This window comes from Elgaria multicarinata, chromosome 19 (genome assembly GCF_023053635.1).
Source record: "Elgaria multicarinata webbii isolate HBS135686 ecotype San Diego chromosome 19, rElgMul1.1.pri, whole genome shotgun sequence".
Taxonomy (NCBI): domain Eukaryota; kingdom Metazoa; phylum Chordata; class Lepidosauria; order Squamata; family Anguidae; genus Elgaria; species Elgaria multicarinata.
The window spans coordinates 8,025,269-8,048,254 of record NC_086189.1 but is presented as its reverse complement, the minus strand read 5'-3'; the positions used below and the strand labels follow the sequence as shown (position 1 = coordinate 8,048,254).

General features: G+C 48.3%; 1 protein-coding gene across 4 annotated transcripts in view; it reads right to left on the bottom strand.

Annotated features, from left to right (window-relative positions):
* CDK5RAP2 (CDK5 regulatory subunit associated protein 2) overlaps nucleotides 1-22,986 on the bottom strand; it is a 189,705-nt gene that overhangs the window by 63,081 nt on the left and 103,638 nt on the right. For all 4 annotated transcript variants that reach the window (XM_063144885.1, XM_063144884.1, XM_063144882.1 and 1 more), the window contains 7 exons: nucleotides 22,685-22,783; nucleotides 22,199-22,300; nucleotides 18,029-18,620; nucleotides 9,546-9,778; nucleotides 4,817-4,865; nucleotides 3,676-3,785; nucleotides 1,467-1,592 (listed from right to left, as the gene is read on the bottom strand). In XM_063144885.1, the coding sequence (XP_063000955.1) occupies nucleotides 1,467-1,592; nucleotides 3,676-3,785; nucleotides 4,817-4,865; nucleotides 9,546-9,778; nucleotides 18,029-18,620; nucleotides 22,199-22,300; nucleotides 22,685-22,783 (1,311 nt within the window). The remainder of the gene's footprint in view (nucleotides 1-1,466; nucleotides 1,593-3,675; nucleotides 3,786-4,816; nucleotides 4,866-9,545; nucleotides 9,779-18,028; nucleotides 18,621-22,198; nucleotides 22,301-22,684; nucleotides 22,784-22,986) is intronic.

Sequence of the window (22,986 nt, the reverse complement as noted above, 5' to 3'; positions counted from 1 at the left end):
GAACAGCGGGGGGGGGGGGCTTGTCTCCCGCGTTGTTCCGAAGTAGACAGGTTTGCAAATCAACCCTCCCTTTGGAGGAAGAGCAAAGGACGGCAGTGACAAATATGCGCTTCGGTTGAAGTGGCTGAGATTTCTACCCTGCCACCTACGAAGTGGCCACAGAGAGAGACGGGGGGGAGGCTGAATTGCAGAACTGGTAGTTTCGCTGGGTGGCTTCTAGGAAGGACAAGAACGGCTAACCTTTTAGCCTGTGGATGGGGTGGCGTGGGGACCGAATTCGGGGTCTGCTTATGGCAAGAGGCGGAGAGAGGGGAAAGTATTTTCATGGTGAAGCCCTGATGGATGGGAGTTGCGGAAATCCGGGACTGAATCTCTGGCAAAGGGAATCCATATTCTCCTGATATAGACGGGATCATTGCTAAAGACGTGGGAACGGTCGTTTATCTCCACAAAGGGGCGGGGGAAGACTCGGGCAGGGCCATCGCCCGTCCTGCGAGCTCTTCTCCGCGATTTCGTGGGGTTGTGGTGGGGGTAGAGCAGGTGGCACTTGCCCAGTGGAAACAAAAAGGCACTCTGCATTTGCTCAGGGGCACTTTGACTACTTTCCGACTGGCTAGCAGAAATAAACGTTGGCTTCCAAGGCCGGACCCAATTTGTCGTTCCGGAAAAGGGCATTACCAATCAGGCAAACAAACAGTTGGTGATGATCTAAAAGGCGCCTGCCAAAACTTCAGCTGACTTGGGTCGGGGAGCTTCCATAAACTCAAGGGGAGTCCCGCTCCCTCGCTCACAAAACGTGCAAACCTTCCCAAGCGATGCCCTTTGCCAAGAGCTCAGGGGCACCCACCCACCCACCCCATGCCCTGAAATCTCTAGATCACAGCCTTTGCTGATTGGTTTGATCATCAAATGGGAGCAGAGACCCCCGAAGCTGACAACCCTGCCACGGCTGGGCCAAGCCATCGATTAACACCATACGCGACCGGCGAAAGATCACCCTCCTGGCTGGCCCCAAAGAGGCTCAAGGCCTTTTGAGTGTTCCAGTCGAAACCTTGAAACGCCTTTTGCTGCTGCCATCTCCTGCTTCGGCTACAAGGCCCCCAAAACATACTTCAGGGCAGGCAGAATTGGCAGGCTTTGCCGGTCGCCAGGGGAGCATATTCTCTTTGGGGGCTGCAAGCCCCAGAATCCCTGGCGGAAGTGATGCATGCAGCATCCGTGTGCCGCTGGGGATTCTGGGAATTGCCATCCCAGGCAATAAAAAAAAACCCGTACTTTATTGGAGATTAAGAGCACCAGGCACTGCCGCCACGTGACCCAGGCTTTGGGTCCCTGGGGTAGGAGAAGGTGGCGTGGTTTGACCCAATTTGAGCCCGGCCGCGCGCCCATGCAAGCGTGATTTCCCATAATTCCCCGATCCCCAATTGCATTTCGACTGGCAGGAGGGCCCCCGCCGCTTTTTTTACCTTGGTCCCGCGTGACCTCCGACCCCTGCTGCACGAGCTGCTTCCTCAACCGTTCATTGGTCCGAATGGATTCCTCCAGCTGGTACCGCAGCATCCGGATTTCTTGGAGATGCTCCATCAACAGTTCTAAACAAACATTCACAGCATCAGTACGGAGCAGGAGGGGGATGAAAAGTACCGCCGGTCTAGGTCAGGGCCCATTCAAAGCCCTAAACGGCTTGGGGCCTGGTGATCTCAAGGAACGTCTTCTCCCATATGTACCTGCCCGGACCCTAAGGTCATCTTCAGGGGTCCTTCTCCATGAGCCAAAAGAAGTGAGGCAGGGGACTACCAGGAGCAGGGCCTTCTCTGCTGTGGCACCCCGGCTGTGGAATGTGCTCCCTAGAGAGGTTCACCTGGCTATCTACATTATACTCTTTTCGACGCCGGTATTTGAAGAGTTCACCATCTTCGTCTTTTAACCTTGCTGGTTTTTTAAATCGGTATTTTAAATCTGTATAAATCTTTCCATCGCTGCTCTAGTTTTACCCTGGTTGTGCGTCTAGATATTATTTTTATTGCGTTTTTGTCCCAATTGCTGGCTTAAGGCTGCTGTTTGTTTTAGGCTTTGACCCGTGTCTGACGGTTTGAACTTTTGTGAGCCGCCCAGAGAGCGTCGGCTATCGGGAGGTGTGGAAATGCAATAAATAAATAATATACAAATTGCGGCTTTCTTAAAAATTGAGACCCAGGCCTCCAGTCTTGGGGTCCTCACATCTTGCGCCACCTGCGCTCTGGTCCCAACAGTAGATCTGGTGGGCTGAACTCCAAGGGTATCCCCCTTGGCTGGGTACACTGGCCTGAATTCTGTCCACTGATCCCCCCATAGCCAGGGTACTGTCAGCTGACCCCACAAGCCAACCAAGGCCCCCTAGGCCCTATCGAACTTCAACATTCGTGTCACATCTGCCTGCTGAAGTCTCAACTGTAAGCTCATTGGGGCTGTTTCACTTATGCTACTTCGTAAAGCAATGTGGGCTCAGGAGACACTCCCCAAAAGAGAACGGTTGCATTTGTAGGCGGTAACGTGTTCAATTCGCAGAGCACCTAACAATAAATTCACACCTTTAATCTTACGTAAGTGGGTCCTGGACAGCCGCCATTTACGCAACTTGGGAAATGCGCTATAATAATATTTATTTATTTATTTGTTTGTTACCCGCCTCTCCCTCTGGATCGAGGCGGGGTACAACACAAATAAAAACACCCTAAAATACATACAACTAATTCAAACGTTTAAAAGCAGTGCATTATTAAAAGCAGCACACCATTAAAAAAAGGCATCTTCAAATTCAGCTGGGTAGGCCTGCCGGAAGAGATCAGTCTTTATGGCTTTCTGGAGCCGCCGTTGTGGCACACGTTGGAGGCTCCAGAGCCACGGGGCACTCGAAGAGCAGTCCTGTGAATATGCTGCAGCACAGAAATCTGGGTCCGGTGGGGAGGCGTCTGCCGGACTCCGGAGTGAGCCGGGCACCCGCAACACCGCTACGTTATACCTCCAGTTCCAACCCAGTACCTTTGATGCTTTGCTGCGTGGATCTATCAATTTCCCTCCACCTGCAGTACATTTCCATAGCAGTCATGAATTCATCTGCGCTTTGCCCACTCCGTTAGGTAGTGCGGACAACGAAAACCCCGCCTCCCACCCGCCAACCCTGCTGCTTTCCTTTAAACATAGTGTTTCTCGAACACCGCCTGCTTTCAACTGTGCCACTAAGCAGAACAGCCTGGCAAGCATTCATTTGCACTGGGTGTACATTTCCAGGTCATTCCTCAGTCCCCCTATCAATTATGTACCGAGCTTTAATCCCAAGGAAACACTACCCTGGCTTTTATAAAGCCAGAAACCACGTAATTTAATCATCAGCTGTCAATTGTCTGCTTTGTGACTCCTGGTTTTTCTCTTCACGGAAAACAAAGTCTATTCAAAAAAAGAAAAGAAAAAAGAAAAGCAGAACCAAACGGACTGAAAAAAGCAACGCTGGAGGATGGAACGGCGGCCGGACAATGCAGCCCATGTCCCTCTATGCCTAGGGAGCCTGCAGTGAGAGAAGTGTAGAATCACAAAGCTGGAAGGGACCTTAGAGCTCATCTAGACAAACCCCTTGCCGATGCAGGAAATCCACTGCTACAGCAACCCTGACAGGTGGGCTGATCTGGGGTTCTTTACCTGGGGGAAATTTGGCTGCTGGCTTTTCCCGCTCGCCCTCCGCTGCTGCTTTTTTATGCTCAGGCGATTCCAAAGAGAACGATCTTTCTGACATCTCGAAGTTGGACAAGCTGTAGGAAGGAGAACGTCCCGTAAATTCTAGACCGCGTCGGGGAGATTTATCTTTTGGGAAAGCTACTTCATTTCAGACAGCCTTTTTTGGACTGGCTCTCCCTCTGTCTTCCCCCAACCCACACCCGCCCAACGAAGCACCAGAATCCACTACAACAGCCTCGTTCAATCTGGTGCCCTCCAGATGTGTTGGCGTACACCTCCCAGCAGCCCCAACTAGCATGGCCAATGGTCAGGGTTGATCGGAGTTGTAGTCCGGCCCATCTGGAGGGCATCCGGCAGGGGAAGGATCATTAAGGACAAGGCACATGGGCAATTTCTTTACTGGCGCCCCAAAAGGAAGGGTTGATGGGCGTTGTAGTCCGGCCCATCTGGAGGGCATCCGGCAGGGGAAGGATCCAAAAGGAAGGCGCTTCCTCCCTTCCTTGAGCGACAATACTGACAGTCCTACCAAAGAAGGAATAATTTTGTTTTGTTTTTTAAAAAGCCTATATACACTAGTTACCGGGGAACATGGGCGGGAGGGTGCTGTTGCACCATGTCCTGCTTTGTTGGTCCCTGATCGACAGCTGGTTGGCCACTTTGTGGACAGAGTGCTGGACTAGATGGACCCTTGGTCTGATCCAACACGGCTCTTCTTACGTTTTTAACAAAAAGAACCAATGTAGTAATTATCAGATGATGTTTCGATGGGCTCTTTGACTTGGGAGAAGCAACAAATGCATCCCAAGCTTGCCCCAAAGCTCACGAAGGTATCGGCTCATTGACGCTCCCAAATCAAGCCACCCATAACTTGTTGGATTGCAAATCCCATCATGCCTCACCATGGGCTAGGGTTGATGGGAGGTGAAGTCCATCCACATCTGGAGGGCCGCAAGTTGCCCACACCTGCGGCAGGGCCTGGTAATGTCGGTGCCCGGCTGGATCTTTTAAAAACGGGCATTTGCTACAAGCTCACCTTGAGTTCCAAAGAATTCGGTAAGCTCCCAACTGACCTGAACGTGAAGCAAAAATAAAATGACGCCCTTACCTTCGCGCTAGGCCACAAAGTTTAGACATTTCATCATCTACTGAGTCTCCTGAAAAAGAGGGGGAAAGAAAGATGTCCTTCAAAACAAGGCTGAGAGGATAGCTTTTCTCGGACCCTTTGCTGACCAGGTAACTTTTACAAATCAAGAGGGAAAAGGAGGGACCCCGCAAATCTAGCAGCCACACAGGGAAGCGGGGATACCGGCTGTGATCACAGTCACAGGCAGAACTCCACATTCCAGCACATAACTCTGACACTCAATCAACAGAAGATAACATGCAGAAAAAAATATCACATATTTACATTGCTTTGGCACCAATATGTGCTGAATGCATAGAATCATAGAATAGTAGAGTTGGAAGGGGCCTATAAGGCCATGGAGTCCAACCCCCACTCAATGCAGGAATCCACCCTAAAGCATCCCTGACAGAGGGTTGTCCAGCTGCCTCTTGAAGGCCTCTAGTGTGGGAGAGCCCACAACCTCCCTAAGTAACTGGTTCCATTGTCATACTGCTCTAACAGTCAGGAAGTTTTTCCTGATGTCCAGCAGGAATCTGACTTCCTTTAACTTGAGCCCGTTATTCCGTGTCCTGCACTCTGGGAGGATCGAGAAGCCATCCTGGTCCTCCTCTGTGTGAGAACCTTTCAAGTATTGAAGGCCTCTAGTGTGGGAAAGCCCACAACCTCCCTAGGTAACTGGTTCCATTGTTGTACTGCTCTAACAGTCAGGAAGTTTTTCCTGATGTCCAGCCGGAACCTGGCTTCCTGTCACTTGAGCCCGTTATTCCGTGTCCTGCACTCTGGGAGGATCAAGAAGAGATCCTGGTCCTCCTCTGTGTGAGAACCTTTCAAGTATTGAAGGCCTCTAGTGTGGGAAAGCCCACAACCTCCCTAGGTAACTGGTTCCATTGTTGTACTGCTCTAACAGTCAGGAAGTTTTTCCTGATGTCCAGCCGGAACCTGGCTTCCTGTCACTTGAGCCCGTTATTCCGTGTCCTGCACTCTGGGAGGATCAAGAAGAGATCCTGGTCCTCCTCTGTGTGAGAACCTTTCAAGTATTGAAGGCCTCTAGTGTGGGAAAGCCCACAACCTCCCTAGGTAACTGGTTCCATTGTTGTACTGCTCTAACAGTCAGGAAGTTTTTCCTGATGTCCAGCCAGAACCTGGCTTCCTGTAACTTGAGCCCGTTATTCCGTGTCCTGCACTCTGGGAGGATCAAGAAGAGATCCTGGCCCTCCTCTGCGTGACAAACTTTTAAGTATTTGAAGAGTGCTGTCATGTCTCCCCTCAAACTTCTCTTCTCCAGGCTAAACATCTGACGGGGAATCTGCGCTTCAATCTTGTTTTAAGCTTGGTGAGCCTGAGCACAGAGCTCTGAGGATGGAATGGGGAGCGGGCAGGAAAAAATAATAGCGATCCCTGCTTCCTTACTGGCAAGGGCCCTCGTTCCAGACGCCAAATACAAACAAGGCCCCCCGCTTCCCTCAAGTGAATTATACAAAACTCAGGAGAGGAGAGGGATCCGTCAATCGCTTTGCGCTGAAGGCGGTGAGTGGAGATAGAACCTACAGAACGTCCCACGTTTGATCTCAGTTCCAAGGGCCAGGCAGCAAGTGGCGGGAAAGCCCTCTCTCTCACCTTGAGCCCCTGGAGGGCTGCTGCCAATCAGAGCGGACAAGACTAATAGCCTGGCCTGGGTAGCTTCCCGTTTCCTAACCAAAGACTCGGGCTGGATCAGGCTTCCGCAAAAGCCCCGTATGAAATCAAACCGCCCTCGGCTTCTGCCCACAATTGCTATGGCGCATGCAGAGGTGTTGGAGGAGTGGGGGGGTGTCTTTTCTTTCAGTTGACGCGAGGCTTCGGGGAAGGAAAGCAAAGGGACACGCGAGACCAGGGACATCGGAGGAATCCGTCCGGGTGAGAGATGGGAGGTTGGCTTCCACCGGCTCAGCCCTCCGGACTTCGACTCACTTTCCCACGAGGCGCCCCGACTCGATCTGCATTCAGTTGGGCCAGCTTGCGGATTTCCTTTCTAAATTATTTGTGTAAAGCACATTTACAGCTGCAATTTGCGCGGATGGCTTTTTATGCCAAAAAAGAAAAAGGCCCCAAAGTACTCAAATTTGGGGACAAACGCCTGGCTTGGCTTGCAAATTCAAGCCGAGTCGGGGTGTCGCAGGAGTCCGTCGGGTCCCAGAAGTGCCAGATTCTCCACGACGGGCATCTCGACTCGCAAGTCCCTCCAGCTGCTTTTCCCTGCGAGGGACACATGCCCCTTCCGCCCTTCTCCGAAGCATGGCGCAAAGTGATCAGAACTCCCATCCCCATGTGTGTTCCCTAAGAGTCGGAGGGCAGCAAGGGGCATGCGTGTCACTCCCACTTTGTGCTGGGCTTCTGAAGAAGCAAGAGGAAGAGCAAGACCCGGCGGGAAGAGGAATCATAGAATAGTAGAGTTGGAAGGGGCCTACAAGGCCATCGAGTCCAACCCTCTGCTCAGTGCAGGAATCCACCTTAAAGGATCCCTGACAGATGGCTGTTGAGCTGCCTCTTGAAGGCCTCTAGGGTGTGGGACAGCCCACAACCTCCTTAGGTCATGAGTTCCATTGTCGTACTGCTCTAACAGTCAGGAAGTTTTTCCTGATGTCCAGCTGGAATCTGGCTTCCTTTATCTTGAGCCCGTTATTCCGTGTCCTGCACTCTGGGAGGATCGAGAAGAGATCCTGGCCTTCCTCTGGGTGACAACCTTTCAAGTATTTGAAGAGTGGCCTCGTGTCTCCCCTCAATCTTCTCTACTCCAGGCTAAACATGCCCAGTGTTTTCAGTCTCTCCTCATAGGGCCCTCCACCATGCTCTCTACACATGCTAGAGGTCTGAGGAAGACGGATAAAGGTAACCACAAACAAGGGACAGCTTCCTAACTCCTGTGTGAATAAACAAAATTAAACAATGACCTCCTTGTCGAGGAAGACAAGGGCTGTTTAAAAGAAGGTTAATTTAGAGGCAGAAGGATGGACACCAGCCGAATCTAAACCTTGATCTGCAGGCCTTCCAGAAAGCAACGGCCCCCTGTACATTCCGATCCTCAGCACACTTAAGCATTCTGCTCTCGCCTGCTATTTCTTTATTATTATTTTTAACTTGAGATTCAGTGCAACCCTGTTGTGCAAAGATATATTGAATTGCCTCAGTTGTCAGCAACTTCATTAGTATATATGATACCATCTGCTGATTTGAACGGAAAGGCATTTTAATGTGTATTCGCTGGAGAAACTTATTTCCAATGCAAAGAATTTGATGTATGATAATTGAATACGCTCAGCCTTTTGAGGGTACTGCCAGGACACGCGAGCCGCAACATCGTTGCTCAAATTGAGAGTCTCCCGGCATCCACAACCAGAGCGGCGTCAGGCCGCGAAACGGCCGCCCCACGCCGCGAAGCTGCACTTCCGACGGGGCGTCACTGGTGCGGGCGTCAGAGGGCAAAGGGGAGGGCTGACCGGTGCCTTCTGGTTACCCAACAGCACATTGGCCTGCCCCAGGGGTGTCAAACCACTGTCAGCCCAAGGGATGGCTTCCATTCCAGAGACGTTCCTCGGAGGCTGCATTACAGTGGTGAGCAGAACCAAGAATACCAACATATCAATACATATAAAAAAACGTCGAGGCGACGCATGGTAACGCGTGGCCCAATTCCGAGGGAGAACTTTTCGATGCTAAGCAACAGCAGATTCGAGAAGAACTTTGTGTTGCTAACAGGATATGTAAAGACGGCTGATACAGCTGGCTTTGGAACACATCATCGCTGAAGCTGGAGGCTTCAAGGAAGTCTCACGGGTCGGTGGGCAGGCGAGCAGGAGGAAGTGGTTGGGAAGGAGAGCCCAGAGAGGAGGCAAGTCAGATTGCTACCATGCACTGAGGCCTCAGGTAAGTCCTGTGGTTGGGCAGAAAGGCGAGCGGGGGGGGGGGGGAGAGGCTGGGGGGGGGGAAGTCCAATGGACTCCCAGTCAGCCTCGCACCTGGCTTTCCCAGGCGTCCGCAGAAAAGCCGGAAAAGCTTCCTGCCTGTAACTAAACCCTAGGAGAGGCATTTCAACCTTTAGAATGGAGGAAAAACTGCACTAAAAGACGGAAATTACCAAATGGTTTGCAGAGGGGGTGGGTGAGGGGCACGGGCACCTTAGGAACCCCGGATCAGGGCCGCAGGTGGCCAGATTTGGTCTACGGGGTTGAGGTTTAACACCTCTGATTCTAGATCTTCCTATCCAAATGATACCACTCTTCAAATACTTGAAAGGTTCTCACACAGAGCAGAGCCAGGACCTCTTCTCGATCCTCCCATAGTGCAGGACACGGAATAACGGGCTCAAGTCACAGGAAGCCCGATTCCAGCTGGACATCAGGAAAAACCTCCTGACTGTTAGAGCAGTATGACAATGGAACCAATGACCTAGGGAGGTTGTGGGCTCTCCCACCCTAGAGGCCTTCAAGAGGCAGCTGGACAAGCATCTGTCAGGGATGCTTTAGGGTGGATTCCAGCATTGAGCAGGGGGTTGGACTCGACGGCCTTATAGGCCCCTTCCAACTCTACTATTCCATGATTCTATGATGACCAAAGGGCCGAGTCTTTGAAATCACCGTACGACGGGGAAGTTGGGACCAGAACCTGTGCCCCAACTGTTGAGATCTGTAGATCTGCTCATTGTAGACAAGAAGGATGCTGAAACACCCACCGTAGAGACACTGCAGCTCCAGCCGCTCAAAGAGCTGGGCGCTCTGGTTGAGCTGTTTGCGGAAGCTTTCGGCGACGTAGTAGTCCACCTCGCTGGCCTGCAGGAGCTCCTCAAAGGTCCGGATCAGGTTGGTCAGGTGCTGTCGGTACGTGGCACAGATGCTGTGGCTCTCCTGGAAGTGCTGGCGCTGGCAGGAGTCCTCGGGCGACAGCGCGTCGATCGGGGAGCTGGGCCTGGGGGAAAAACCAAATACAAAGCCAACGTTGGACATGAGGCACGTGTCGTCGCCTTTTAAAAACGTTGACTCCGGGGCCGTTTTTGGGACTAGAATTTCGCACAAGGCCGGAGGGAACAAAGGGATCTTGGATGCACAGATTGTGCTGCATCACAGTGAGGCCCTTCTGCTCACGGGGGAAAGCCAGGGGTGTCTGTTTTACTTCCCTTCTGCAGCACCCTGCTCAAAAAGCCCTCCGGAGAGTCTCTTGACCTTCTGGATGCAATTTTCAGGGACGGGGGAAGGAGTTCCAAGAGTGGAGGTGGGTGGGGGGAATTGACAGACATCTGGCCATGGAAGAGGAAGCGTCTTCCACTCACACACAACGTCATCGTATTATTATTATTATTATTATTATTATTATTATTATTATTATTATTATTATCATTATCATCATCATCATCTCACTGGTGGTGGTTTTTCTAAATGGACATGACGGGCTTTGCCAGGTCATGCTGCCTTTTACTGATTCAGAAATTTCCTAACTGTTGAACAGGTTTTAAGTACTGCTTTCTGGATGTTGGCGTGGATGCATTTTGGTAGGCCCAGTTTCTGTGTTGGTGTGGTTGCATTTCTGGTTGGTGTGGGCGTGGATGCATTTTGGTAGGCCCAGTTTCTGTGTTGGTGTGGTTGCATTTCTGGTTGGTGTGGATGCATTTTGGTAGGCCCAGTTTCTGTGTTGGTATGGTTGCATTTCTGGTTGGTGTGGATGCATTTTGGTAGGCCCAGATTCTGTGTTGGTGTGGTTGCATTTCTGGATGTTGCTGCGGACGCATTTGGGTAGGCCCAGTTTGTGTTGGTATGGTTGTATTTCTGGTTGGTGTGGATGCATTTTGGTAGGCCCAGTTTCTGTGTTGGTGTGGTTGCATTTCTGGATGTTGCTGCGGACGCATTTGGGTAGGCCCAGTTTCTGAAGTTTTTTTGTAAAAAAAAAATAAAAAATTGATGTGATGCCGGTGATTGATGTGACTAACGGAATAATTGCAACTTTCCAAACTCAATACGCAAGCAGCCTCAAATACAGCGCACTGCAGAAATCAAGCCTAGAGGCCGCCAACATGATTTTTGGACCAAAGGTTAAAGTTGTCCCCTCCCCATTGTGAAAACACTTGCAAATTCTTTGGGGAGAAGGCATTTTGAAAGAAATCGTTGGATTCAACAGTACACTACACACAGCGTGACGTGTGCGCGTTTTACGGTGAACCCAGATTTCTTCGGTGCCAAATGGTTAGGAGCTGGTTTTGCGTGAAGTACAAACAACTTCACCACACTTAAAAAGAAAAGAAAAAGCCCACCTTCAATTGATAATGTTCGTGGTTATTTGAGATATTTTTTTCTTAACTCAGGAGCCAGGGGATTCTTATTGAGATGACACAATGAGATTTAGAACCCATTTAGCTTCCCAGAGGACGTATCCTGAAATGAGCCCAATCAACCCTGGTTTCACTGTCCTCTCTGTTTTAACAGAGAAACAAATAGAGTGGGGTTGCCTTCGCATGGTGTTTCGCGAAACATTTTTCGCTGCCGTCCCCTTGTGTAAATTTCTGCTGTCGTTTATGGAAGGGAGAGGGTTGTATTTTGCTTTATTTTTCTCAACGTCTCATGTGTATTGTGAACCTGACACATACTAATACAAATCAAATCCCTCCAAATCTAAAGCACTGCTGAGAAACAAAGTGGATACACAGAGGTAGTTGTCTTGTAGAGACAACTACGTGGGGCTGCCTTTGAAAACGGTCCGGAAGCTTCAGCTGGTACAAAACAGGGCAGCCCGTTTACTAACAGGGACTGGCCGACGGGACCACATCACGCCAGTCCTTTTCCAGCTTCATTGGCTGCCAGTCCAGGTCCGGGCCCGATTCAAAGTGCTGGTATTGACATTTAAAGCCCTAAACGGTTTGGGGCCAGGTTATTTGAAGGAACGCCTCCTCCCATATGTGCCTGCCCGGACCTTAAGATCATCCACAGGGGCCCTTCTCCGTGAGCCCCTGCCAAAGGAAGTGAGGCAGGTGGCTACTAGGAGCAGGGCTTTCTTCGCTGTGGCACCCCGGTTGTGGAACGAGCTCCCCAGAGAGGTCCCCAGAGAGGTCCGCCTGGCGCCTACACTGTACTGCTTTCGTCGCCAGCTGAAGACCTTTTTATTCACTCCGTATTTTAACACTTAATTTTAACTTAAATTTAAATTTTACTGTTCTAACTCTGTATTTTAATCTTATATCAATTTTGCTGCGTGGTTTTTATCCTGATTGCGCTTTTTATACTGTATTTCGTAATTGTGTTTTTAACCTGTCGGGTGTTTTATTGTGGTTTTAATTTTTGTGAACCGCCCAGAGAGCTTCGGCTATTGGGTGGCATAGAAATGTAATAAATAAATAAATAAATAAATAACGAAAAAGCAACCTGATGTCACTCGATGCTCTAGAACTGTCGAGCTGGAAGGGACCTTCCTGGGCAACTTGTGGCTCACCAGATGTTTTGGCCTACAACTCCCATCTTCCCACGCTATTGGTTATCCTGGCAAGGGCTGATGAGTGTTGTAAGCTAAAACACGTGGAGCGCCACACCCGGGCGACAGGAATTCCTCTATCTAAAAAAGGATATTATAGAACTGGAAAAAGTGCCGAAAAGGGCAACTGAAATGATCAAGGGGCTGGAGCATCTCCCCTAGGAGGGAAGGTTACATCAGCTGGGATTGTTTAGCTTGGAAAAAAGGACGCTGACGCGAGACAAGATAGAGGTGTACAAAATTAGGCATGGAGTGGAGAATGCGGACAGGGAGACATTTTTCTCCCTCTCTCAAAATACTCGAACCCGGGGTCATCCCATGAAACTGATTGGTGGGAGATCCAGGACAAATAAAAGGAAGGACTTCTCCACACAGTGCATAGTTAAGTTATGGAACTCACCACCACAGGATGTGGTGATGGCCACCAATCTGGATGGCTTTAAAAGGGGGTTGGAAAAGTTCCTGGAGGCAAAGGCTATCAATGGCTACTAGCCCTGATGGTTGTGTGCTATCTCCAGTATCTGAGGCAGTAAACCTGTGTGCACCAGTTGCCGGGGAACATGGGTGGGAGGGTGCTGTTGCACCATGTCCTGCTTTGTTGGTCCCTGATCCACAGCTGGTTGGCCACTGTGTGAACAGAGTGCTGGACTAGATGGACCCTTGGTCTGATCCAGCATCAGGGCTCTTCTTATGTTCAGAAGAAGAAGAAGAAGAAGAAGAAGAAGAAGAAGAAGAAGAAGAAGAAGAAGACAATGTCATCCTGCTTGTTCATCCGTGGCCAATGGCTGGTTGGCCACTGTGTGAACAGAGTGCTGGACTAGATGGACCCTTGGTCTGATCCAGCATCAGGGCTCTTCTTATGTTCAGAAGAAGAAGAAGAAGAAGAAGAAGAAGAAGAAGAAGAAGAAGAAGAAGAAGAAGAAGAAGAAGAAGAAGAAGAAGAAGACAATGTCATCCTGCTTGTTCATCCCTGGCCGATGGCTGGTTGGCCACTGTGTGAACAGAGTGCTGGACTAGATGGACCCTTGGTCTGATCCAGCATCAGGGCTCTTCTGATGTTCTTACTCATTGTCATCACACATGATGGTTGTTATGAGTCTTTTCTTCCCCTCTAGTCAGTGGATCGCGCAGCATCAGCCCAGTCATTGGCACTCCACTGCCTCCCTCCTCCACTGAATTCCCAATAGTTGGAGGGCTTGAAGTCTGCAGGCATCAGCATTCTCGCTGACGTTTCTCCTGCACGTTTAACGCTCCATTGCTATTGACGACCAGAAATGTGTCCTAGGGATAGGCCAGGCTGAGCAAGTGTGAGGCCTACAGAGGCAAAGTAAAAAGGTTAGCCCTTAGAGGCCTGGGATTTTCTGTTGAGAGGGGTTATCCCTTAGAGAAGCAGTTTCATTTCTCTGGTGAATATTCATTTCCCTGGTTAAGTTTCATTTCTCCAGTTAAGATTCATTTCTTCAAGGTTGAAACAGTACTTTCTCTTTTGGGGGGACAGAATATAAAAAGAGAGGAGACAGTCAAGGAGAGAGCCAGAAAAAAGACCAGCAAATGAGGAAAGAGCAGAAAGAAGCAGTCTGATGAAGTCTAGGTGCAGCTAGGGTAAAAGAACTCAAATTTTTGCAACTTTGTTTTTCTTTTAATACCTTTGTATCACTCAGTTCTATTGACTAAATACCTTTAATTGGAATCTGCTTGTTTTAATTTACTAGTAATCTGTTGTGTTAAACTACTAGCGTCTGGAGTGTCACTTTCCCCACACCTACAGCCTAAACTCCACGTTATTGGGAAGGGGAAGGTAACAAGAAGGAAGGTGGGGCTCTTAAGGAGGCAGAGATCCTTAAAGGGTTGCTCAAGGGGTCCGGGGTGCACCCCCCACACACATAAGTCATCTCGTTATGCTGCCTGTAAGGAGGCAGCATCCACCCGGCACGCACGGACGCATTTGGGTAGGCCCAGTTTGTGTTGGTATGGTTGCATTTCTGGTTGGTGTGGATGCATTTTGGTAGGCCCAGTTTCTGTGTTGGTGTGGTTGCATTTCTGGATGTTGCTGCGGACGCATTTGGGTAGGCCCAGTTTCTGAAGTTTTTTTGTAAAAAAAAAATAAAAAATTGATGTGATGCCGGTGATTGATGTGACTAACGGAATAATTGCAACTTTCCAAACTCAATACACAAGCAGCCTCAAATACAGCGCACTGCAGAAATCAAGCCTAGAGGCCGCCAACATGATCTTTGGACCAAAGGTTAAAGTTGTCCCCTCCCCATTGTGAAAACACTTGCAAATTCTTTGGGGAGAAGGCATTTTGAAAGAAATCGTTGGATTCAACAGTACACTACACACAGCGTGACGTGTGCGCGTTTTACGGTGAACCCAGATTTCTTCGGTGCCAAATGGTTAGGAGCTGGTTTTGCGTGAAGTACAAACAACTTCACCACACTTAAAAAGAAAAGAAAAAGCCCACCTTCAATTGATAATGTTCGTGGTTATTTGAGATATTTTTTTCTTAACTCAGGAGCCAGGGGATTCTTATTGAGATGACACAATGAGATTTAGAACCCATTTAGCTTCCCAGAGGACGTATCCTGAAATGAGCCCAATCAACCCTGGTTTCACTGTCCTCTCTGTTTTAACAGAGAAACAAATAGAGTGGGGTTGCCTTCGCATGGTGTTTCGCGAAACATTTTTCGCTGCCGTCCCCTTGTGTAAATTTCTGCTGTCGTTTATGGAAGGGAGAGGGTTGTATTTTGCTTTATTTTTCTCAACGTCTCATGTGTATTGTGAACCTGACACATACTAATACAAATCAAATCCCTCCAAATCTAAAGCACTGCTGAGAAACAAAGTGGATACACAGAGGTAGTTGTCTTGTAGAGACAACTACGTGGGGCTGCCTTTGAAAACGGTCCGGAAGCTTCAGCTGGTACAAAACAGGGCAGCCCGTTTACTAACAGGGACTGGCCGACGGGACCACATCACGCCAGTCCTTTTCCAGCTTCATTGGCTGCCAGTCCAGGTCCGGGCCCGATTCAAAGTGCTGGTATTGACATTTAAAGCCCTAAACGGTTTGGGGCCAGGTTATTTGAAGGAACGCCTCCTCCCATATGTGCCTGCCCGGACCTTAAGATCATCCACAGGGGCCCTTCTCCGTGAGCCCCTGCCAAAGGAAGTGAGGCAGGTGGCTACTAGGAGCAGGGCTTTCTTCGCTGTGGCACCCCGGTTGTGGAACGAGCTCCCCAGAGAGGTCCCCAGAGAGGTCCGCCTGGCGCCTACACTGTACTGCTTTCGTCGCCAGCTGAAGACCTTTTTATTCACTCCGTATTTTAACACTTAATTTTAACTTAAATTTAAATTTTACTGTTCTAACTCTGTATTTTAATCTTATATCAATTTTGCTGCGTGGTTTTTATCCTGATTGCGCTTTTTATACTGTATTTCGTAATTGTGTTTTTAACCTGTCGGGTGTTTTATTGTGGTTTTAATTTTTGTGAACCGCCCAGAGAGCTTCGGCTATTGGGTGGCATAGAAATGTAATAAATAAATAAATAAATAAATAACGAAAAAGCAACCTGATGTCACTCGATGCTCTAGAACTGTCGAGCTGGAAGGGACCTTCCTGGGCAACTTGTGGCTCACCAGATGTTTTGGCCTACAACTCCCATCTTCCCACGCTATTGGTTATCCTGGCAAGGGCTGATGAGTGTTGTAAGCTAAAACACGTGGAGCGCCACACCCGGGCGACAGGAATTCCTCTATCTAAAAAAGGATATTATAGAACTGGAAAAAGTGCCGAAAAGGGCAACTGAAATGATCAAGGGGCTGGAGCATCTCCCCTAGGAGGGAAGGTTACATCAGCTGGGATTGTTTAGCTTGGAAAAAAGGACGCTGACGCGAGACAAGATAGAGGTGTACAAAATTAGGCATGGAGTGGAGAATGCGGACAGGGAGACATTTTTCTCCCTCTCTCAAAATACTCGAACCCGGGGTCATCCCATGAAACTGATTGGTGGGAGATCCAGGACAAATAAAAGGAAGGACTTCTCCACACAGTGCATAGTTAAGTTATGGAACTCACCACCACAGGATGTGGTGATGGCCACCAATCTGGATGGCTTTAAAAGGGGGTTGGAAAAGTTCCTGGAGGCAAAGGCTATCAATGGCTACTAGCCCTGATGGTTGTGTGCTATCTCCAGTATCTGAGGCAGTAAACCTGTGTGCACCAGTTGCCGGGGAACATGGGTGGGAGGGTGCTGTTGCACCATGTCCTGCTTTGTTGGTCCCTGATCCACAGCTGGTTGGCCACTGTGTGAACAGAGTGCTGGACTAGATGGACCCTTGGTCTGATCCAGCATCAGGGCTCTTCTTATGTTCAGAAGAAGAAGAAGAAGAAGAAGAAGAAGAAGAAGAAGAAGAAGAAGAAGAAGAAGAAGAAGACAATGTCATCCTGCTTGTTCATCCGTGGCCAATGGCTGGTTGGCCACTGTGTGAACAGAGTGCTGGACTAGATGGACCCTTGGTCTGATCCAGCATCAGGGCTCTTCTTATGTTCAGAAGAAGAAGAAGAAGAAGAAGAAGAAGAAGAAGAAGAAGAAGAAGAAGAAGAAGAAGAAGAAGAAGACAATGTCATCCTGCTTGTTCATCCCTGGCCGATGGCTGGTTGGCCACTGTGTGAACAGAGTGCTGGACTAGATGGACCCTTGGTCTGATCCAGCATCAGGGCTCTTCTGATGTTCTTACTCATTGTCATCACACATGATGGTTGTTATGAGTCTTTTCTTCCCCTCTAGTCAGTGGATCGCGCAGCATCAGCCCAGTCATTGGCACTCCACTGCCTCCCTCCTCCACTGAATTCCCAATAGTTGGAGGGCTTGAAGTCTGCAGGCATCAGCATTCTCGCTGACGTTTCTCCTGCACGTTTAACGCTCCATTGCTATTGACGACCAGAAATGTGTCCTAGGGATAGGCCAGGCTGAGCAAGTGTGAGGCCTACAGAGGCAAAGTAAAAAGGTTAGCCCTTAGAGGCCTGGGATTTTCTGTTGAGAGGGGTTATCCCTTAGAGAAGCAGTTTCATTTCTCTGGTGAATATTCATTTCCCTGGTTAAGTTTCATTTCTCCAGTTAAGATTCATTTCTTCAAGGTTGAAACAGTACTTTCTCTTTTGGGGGGACAGAATATAAAAAGAGAGGAGACAGTCAAGGAGAGAGCCAGAAAAAAGACCAGCAAATGAGGAAAGAGCAGAAAGAAGCAGTCTGATGAAGTCTAGGTGCAGCTAGGGTAAAAGAACTCAAATTTTTGCAACTTTGTTTTTCTTTTAATACCTTTGTATCACTCAGTTCTATTGACTAAATACCTTTAATTGGAATCTGCTTGTTTTAATTTACTAGTAATCTGTTGTGTTAAACTACTAGCGTCTGGAGTGTCACTTTCCCCACACCTACAGCCTAAACTCCACGTTATTGGGAAGGGGAAGGTAACAAGAAGGAAGGTGGGGCTCTTAAGGAGGCAGAGATCCTTAAAGGGTTGCTCAAGGGGTCCGGGGTGCACCCCCCACACACATAAGTCATCTCGTTATGCTGCCTGTAAGGAGGCAGCATCCACCCGGCACGCACGGCTGCCCAGACGCCCACAAAACGTTTGCACCTTTGCTTATCCATGCCACCTCTTTCCCGGTCCCTTCCCCGGACGTGTTGAGCATCAACTCACCCCATCGGCCACGCCGCTTTCAGCTTGCTCTGCAGACGGCAGACTTTGTCTAGCAGGTGCATGTTTGCAATCTGCTCTTTCTCCAGCTCGGTCTCGTTTTCCGACAGCAGCTCCCTGAGCTTCTTGACCATTTCTTCGTTCTGGGGATCCGAGGCGTTAGAAACGAGGTCCGCAACGTGGACTTGAGACTCCGCTTGCTGGTGGACACCAGAGAAGATCTGGGAGTCATGCCTGCTACCGTCTGCCAATGGAGGACAGTGGATGGCCACAGGCGGATCGTCCTTGTTCGGGCCCACGCTGAAAATGTCTCCAGGAGGGGCTTCCTTCGCAGGCCCGAAGTGAGTCATCAGCATTTGGTACTTCGCCACTTCGGACTTCAGCTCCTCAATCCTCCGCCTCAACTCCTCCACGTCATCTACGGCTTCGCAGTCAAACGCCTTGTCACTTGTCACGCTCGGCTTGAGAGAGAGCAGGCTCTTGGAAACAGAGGACAGGGTGGCTGTATCAACATCCTGCTTCTCCGGGAAGTCGGACTCTTGGTTTGGCCCTTTCAGCGGGAGCAGATCTGTCTCAAGCGTGTGCGCTTCCGTTTCTGAAAATAAAACGATGCCCATAAACTTGTCAACACGGAAGTTAGAAATCATTGTTCCAACAAGGAAATTCCCTTATTTCAAGGACACTGGAAGCTGCCTTATACTAAGAGAGACCACTGGTCCATCTAGCTCCATATTATCTACACTGACTGGCACCTCTACCTGTACATGCTGGGGATTTAACTGAGCAAAAGATATGCTCTACCACCTTAAAATAAAAGGTTCTAGTCCCTATGGTTCCGAATACAGTGCTGAACTAACAACAGAGGGCACTGTCCTATACAGAACCACACCATTGATGCATCTAGCTCAGCACTGTCTACATCATGGGTGGCTGGAAAATAGATACCTAGATATTTTGGACTTCAACTGTGAGCATTCCTGACCATTGGCCATGCTGGTAGGGGCTTCTCGGAGTTGACAGCCAAAATACCTGAAGAAGACCTACATTGATTGGCAGCTGGTCTCCAAGGTTTCCGGTAGGAAGTCTTTCCAACCCCACCTGGGAATGTTGGAGATTGGGACCTTTTCCATGGAAATTATATGCTCTATCCCTAAGCCTGTGGAATTCCTGTGGAACTCCCTGCCTCTGGAGGTCAGGCAGGCGCCAACCTTGTACTCCTTTCAGCGCCTCCTGAAAACATCTTTATTCCAAGAAGCCTTTCCTTAATATGCAGCCTTGAATCTCTGTTTTTGCTTCTTTTAAATTTTGTTTTAACTGTTTCATTCTGTTTTTATTTTTATTTTATATTGTACAACGCTCAGAAATTTTTCAATGGGGAGCGGTATATAAATATTCTAAATGATAAATAAATAAATACATAAATAAATAAATAAGCCCTACAAGGTTCAGAGGAGGGCAACCAGGATGATCAGGGGTCTGGAAACAAAGCCCTATGAAGAGAGACTGAAAGAACTGGGCAGGTTTAGCCTGGAGAGGAGAAGATTAAGGGGAGACATGATAGCACTCTTCAAATCCTTAAAAGGTTGTCTCACAGAGGAGGGCCAGGATCTCTTTTCGATCCTCCCAGAGTGCAGGACACGGAATAACGGGCTCAAGTGACAGGAAGCCAGATTCCAGCTGGACATCAGGAAAAACTTCCTGACTGTTAGAGCAGTACGACAATGGAATCAGTTACCTAGGGAGGTGGTGGGCTCTCCCACACTAGAGGCCTTCAAGAGGCAGCTGGACAACCATCTGTCAGGGATGCTTTAGGGTGGATTCCTGCATTGAGCAGGGGGTTGGACTCGATGGCCTTGTAGGACCCTTCCAACTCTGCTATTCTATGATTCTATGATTCCATGATAAGGTTGGGTCTAGGCTACCTGCGGGATCACCTTCTCCCGTACAATCCGCCCCGCACACTCAGGTCCCCTGGGAAGAATCTACTCCAGTCAGTCCGTTAGGCTGACAGGTATTACCCATAGGACCTTCACTTCTGCTGCTCCCAGACTGTGGAATGGCCTGCCGGAGGACATTCATCAACTTGACAGTCTATTCGCATTCAAGAAAGCTAGCAAGAGTAATCTATTCCAGCAGGCCTATCCAGTGGAATTTTAGGATATTTTTAGGATGTTTTTAGGATGTTTTAACAATGTATATTATGTTTTAATTCAGTTCTATGTATTTTATATTTACTGTTGTTCCCCACCAAAATCAGAATGCAGAGGCAGGTAAGAAATAAATTTATTATTATTATTAAGCTGTGTCCCTACCACACACTGGAGGAATTACCCATTTGTAATGACATACTAGTCCATCATCTTAATCTAACACCAATACTCTCACCAATTACTGCCAATTCCTTTTTGCACCCGTTGCTGAGGACAGGTGAGAAAGTTCAGTTCAATTTTGATATGGGTTATACCAAAATTTGTTAATTACTTTGTGTTCAGGATGGAAAGAACTTGAGATTTATTAATTTTTAAATGAATGTGGGAGGAATGGACCATTTAGTCCATCCAGGCCCAGGTTTTGCTGGGTTTGAATCCCTGTGAATTTATTTATTTATTTATTACATTTCTATACCGCCCAATAGCCGGAGCTCTCTGGGCAGTTCACAAAATTTAAAAACATTCAAAGTATAAAACAACAGTATAAAACCATAATATAAAATACAATATAAAAGCTCAACCAGATAAAAACAGCAGCAATGCAAAATTACAAATTTAAAACACCAAGTTAAAATTTATTTATAGACTGTTAAAATGCGGGGAGAATAAAAAGGTCTTCACCTGGCGTCTAAAAGCATATAATGTAGGTGCACAAATTCAACTACATGAGGATACTACATGATCCTCTCCATACTGGGAATACCTTACCTACTGAATTTAGATGGTGTGGTCAGGCAGGAATTTTGTTTCAGTTCATTTCCAATAAAAATTTACCAAAATTTGCTAATTTCGTCACACCCAGGAAGGAAAGAACTGGAGATTTAAAACTGAAAGGAGAAAACGAAACTGGCAGGTTCGTCCGTCTCCCACACTCACAAATCAATCAACAGCCCTCTTAGAGATCAATCCCAAGTCAATCATCTGAAAAGATATGTGAGCAATATATTCTGAAGCTTGTTCCGTGCATCTGACGGGTTTGTTAGGGCATAACCATATCCCCTCCAGGTCCCTTTCATTTCACTGGAGGGAGGGAGGGTCAGGTGGCTTTTGGAAGCTTCAAAAACGCAAGTAATTCAAAATGGCTTTGTCAACACTTTTTAACTCACAGGCAGGATCAGACAAGAATTCACTGCCACAAGATCAAGAATTCACTTCCACGAGATGTAGCGACGGCCACCAATTTGCATGGCTTTAAAAGGGGGGGGTTGGATAGGGTGACCATATGAAAAGGAGGACAGGGCTCCTGTATCTTTAACAGTTTGTATCTGGTCACTCTAGCTATAGTAAAGTGACCAGATCTAGCTATACTAGAGTGACCAGATACAAAAGAGGGCAGGGCTCCTGCAGCTTTAACAGTGTTGATGAAGAGAGAACTTCACTCTCTTCAATTGACACCTGCTGAAATTCCCTTTTCTACATTATAGTTAAAGATACAGGAGCCCTGTCCTCCTTTCCATATGGTCACCCTAGGCTTGGATAAATTCCCAAAGGAGAAGGCTACCAACGGCTACAAGCCCTGATGGCTATGTGCTGCCTCCAGTATCAGAGGCAATAAGCCTCTGTACACCAGCTGCTGGGGAACATGGGCTGAAGGGTGCTGTTAGACTCGTGTCCTAATTGTGGGTTACTGCTCAACAGAAGGCCGGACCAGACGGACGCTTGGTCGGATCCAACAGGGCTCTTCTTAGGTTCTCATTTTTTATAAGAAAAATAATCCCAGTGACCCTTCCACAAGCATTAACCCTGAAGAGACGACAGCCAGAGTCTCAAGGGCTTTGATTCTGTGCTAATTAAGTAAACAATATTTAAAAGCTACAAACGACGGGGGGAAAGGAGGGGGGAATTAACTCTAGCAAATTATCAGTTAGCTGCAATTATTTCTTCCAGTAACAAGACGGCCAGTTTGTTTTACAAGCCCCGTTTTTTCCCTGGCGCCCTATATTGCTGGGCGTCTCCCCGATACCTTGGCTGGTGCTCTGGTCTTCCCTCATCATTTCGTCCTTGCTTTCAACACTGGCCAAGCTAATTTCCACTTCGGAGTCATCCAGTTTGATCAACGACTCAGCTAGAGAAAAGACGCCGGGGTTGGGGGGTGGGGGGAGACAGATAATAATACACATTTAACAAAAATACGAAGTGAAGGAAAGAAACATGTCAGCAATTTAGAACATCTCCTTGTTTTTATTAGAAACCGTTCTCATAAATCCCAGCAAACCGTCCAAAAGTGCAACCCTGAAGAGATTAGAGCAGAATTCTCTAGAGCTGTGATTCCAGACTAATTAAATAAACAATATTTAAGGGCTACGGACGTGGTGGTGGTGGGGGGAAGGCAATTAACTCAAGTAAATGAACAGCTAGCTGCGTTTATGCAAGTAACAAAATGGCTGGCTTGTTTCACGGGCCACGTTCCGGCCCCGGGTCCACGTCTCGCTGTGCATGGCTCCCATACCTTGGCTGGCGCTCGGATCCTCGCTCAATTCACCTTTGCTCTCAACGCTGGCCAAGCTGACGTCCACTTCGGAGTCATCCAGTTTGATGAACGACGCGGCTAGAGAAAAAGGGGGAAGGAAGAAGATAAACCGGCATTTTGGCGAGGAGGGCAACCAGGATGATCAGGGGTCTGGAAACAAAGCCCTATGAAGAGAGACTGAAAGAACTGGGCATGTTTAGCTTGGAGAAGAGAAGATTGAGGGGAGACATGAGAGCACTCTTCAAATACTTAAAAGGTTGTCACACAGAGGAGGGCCAGGA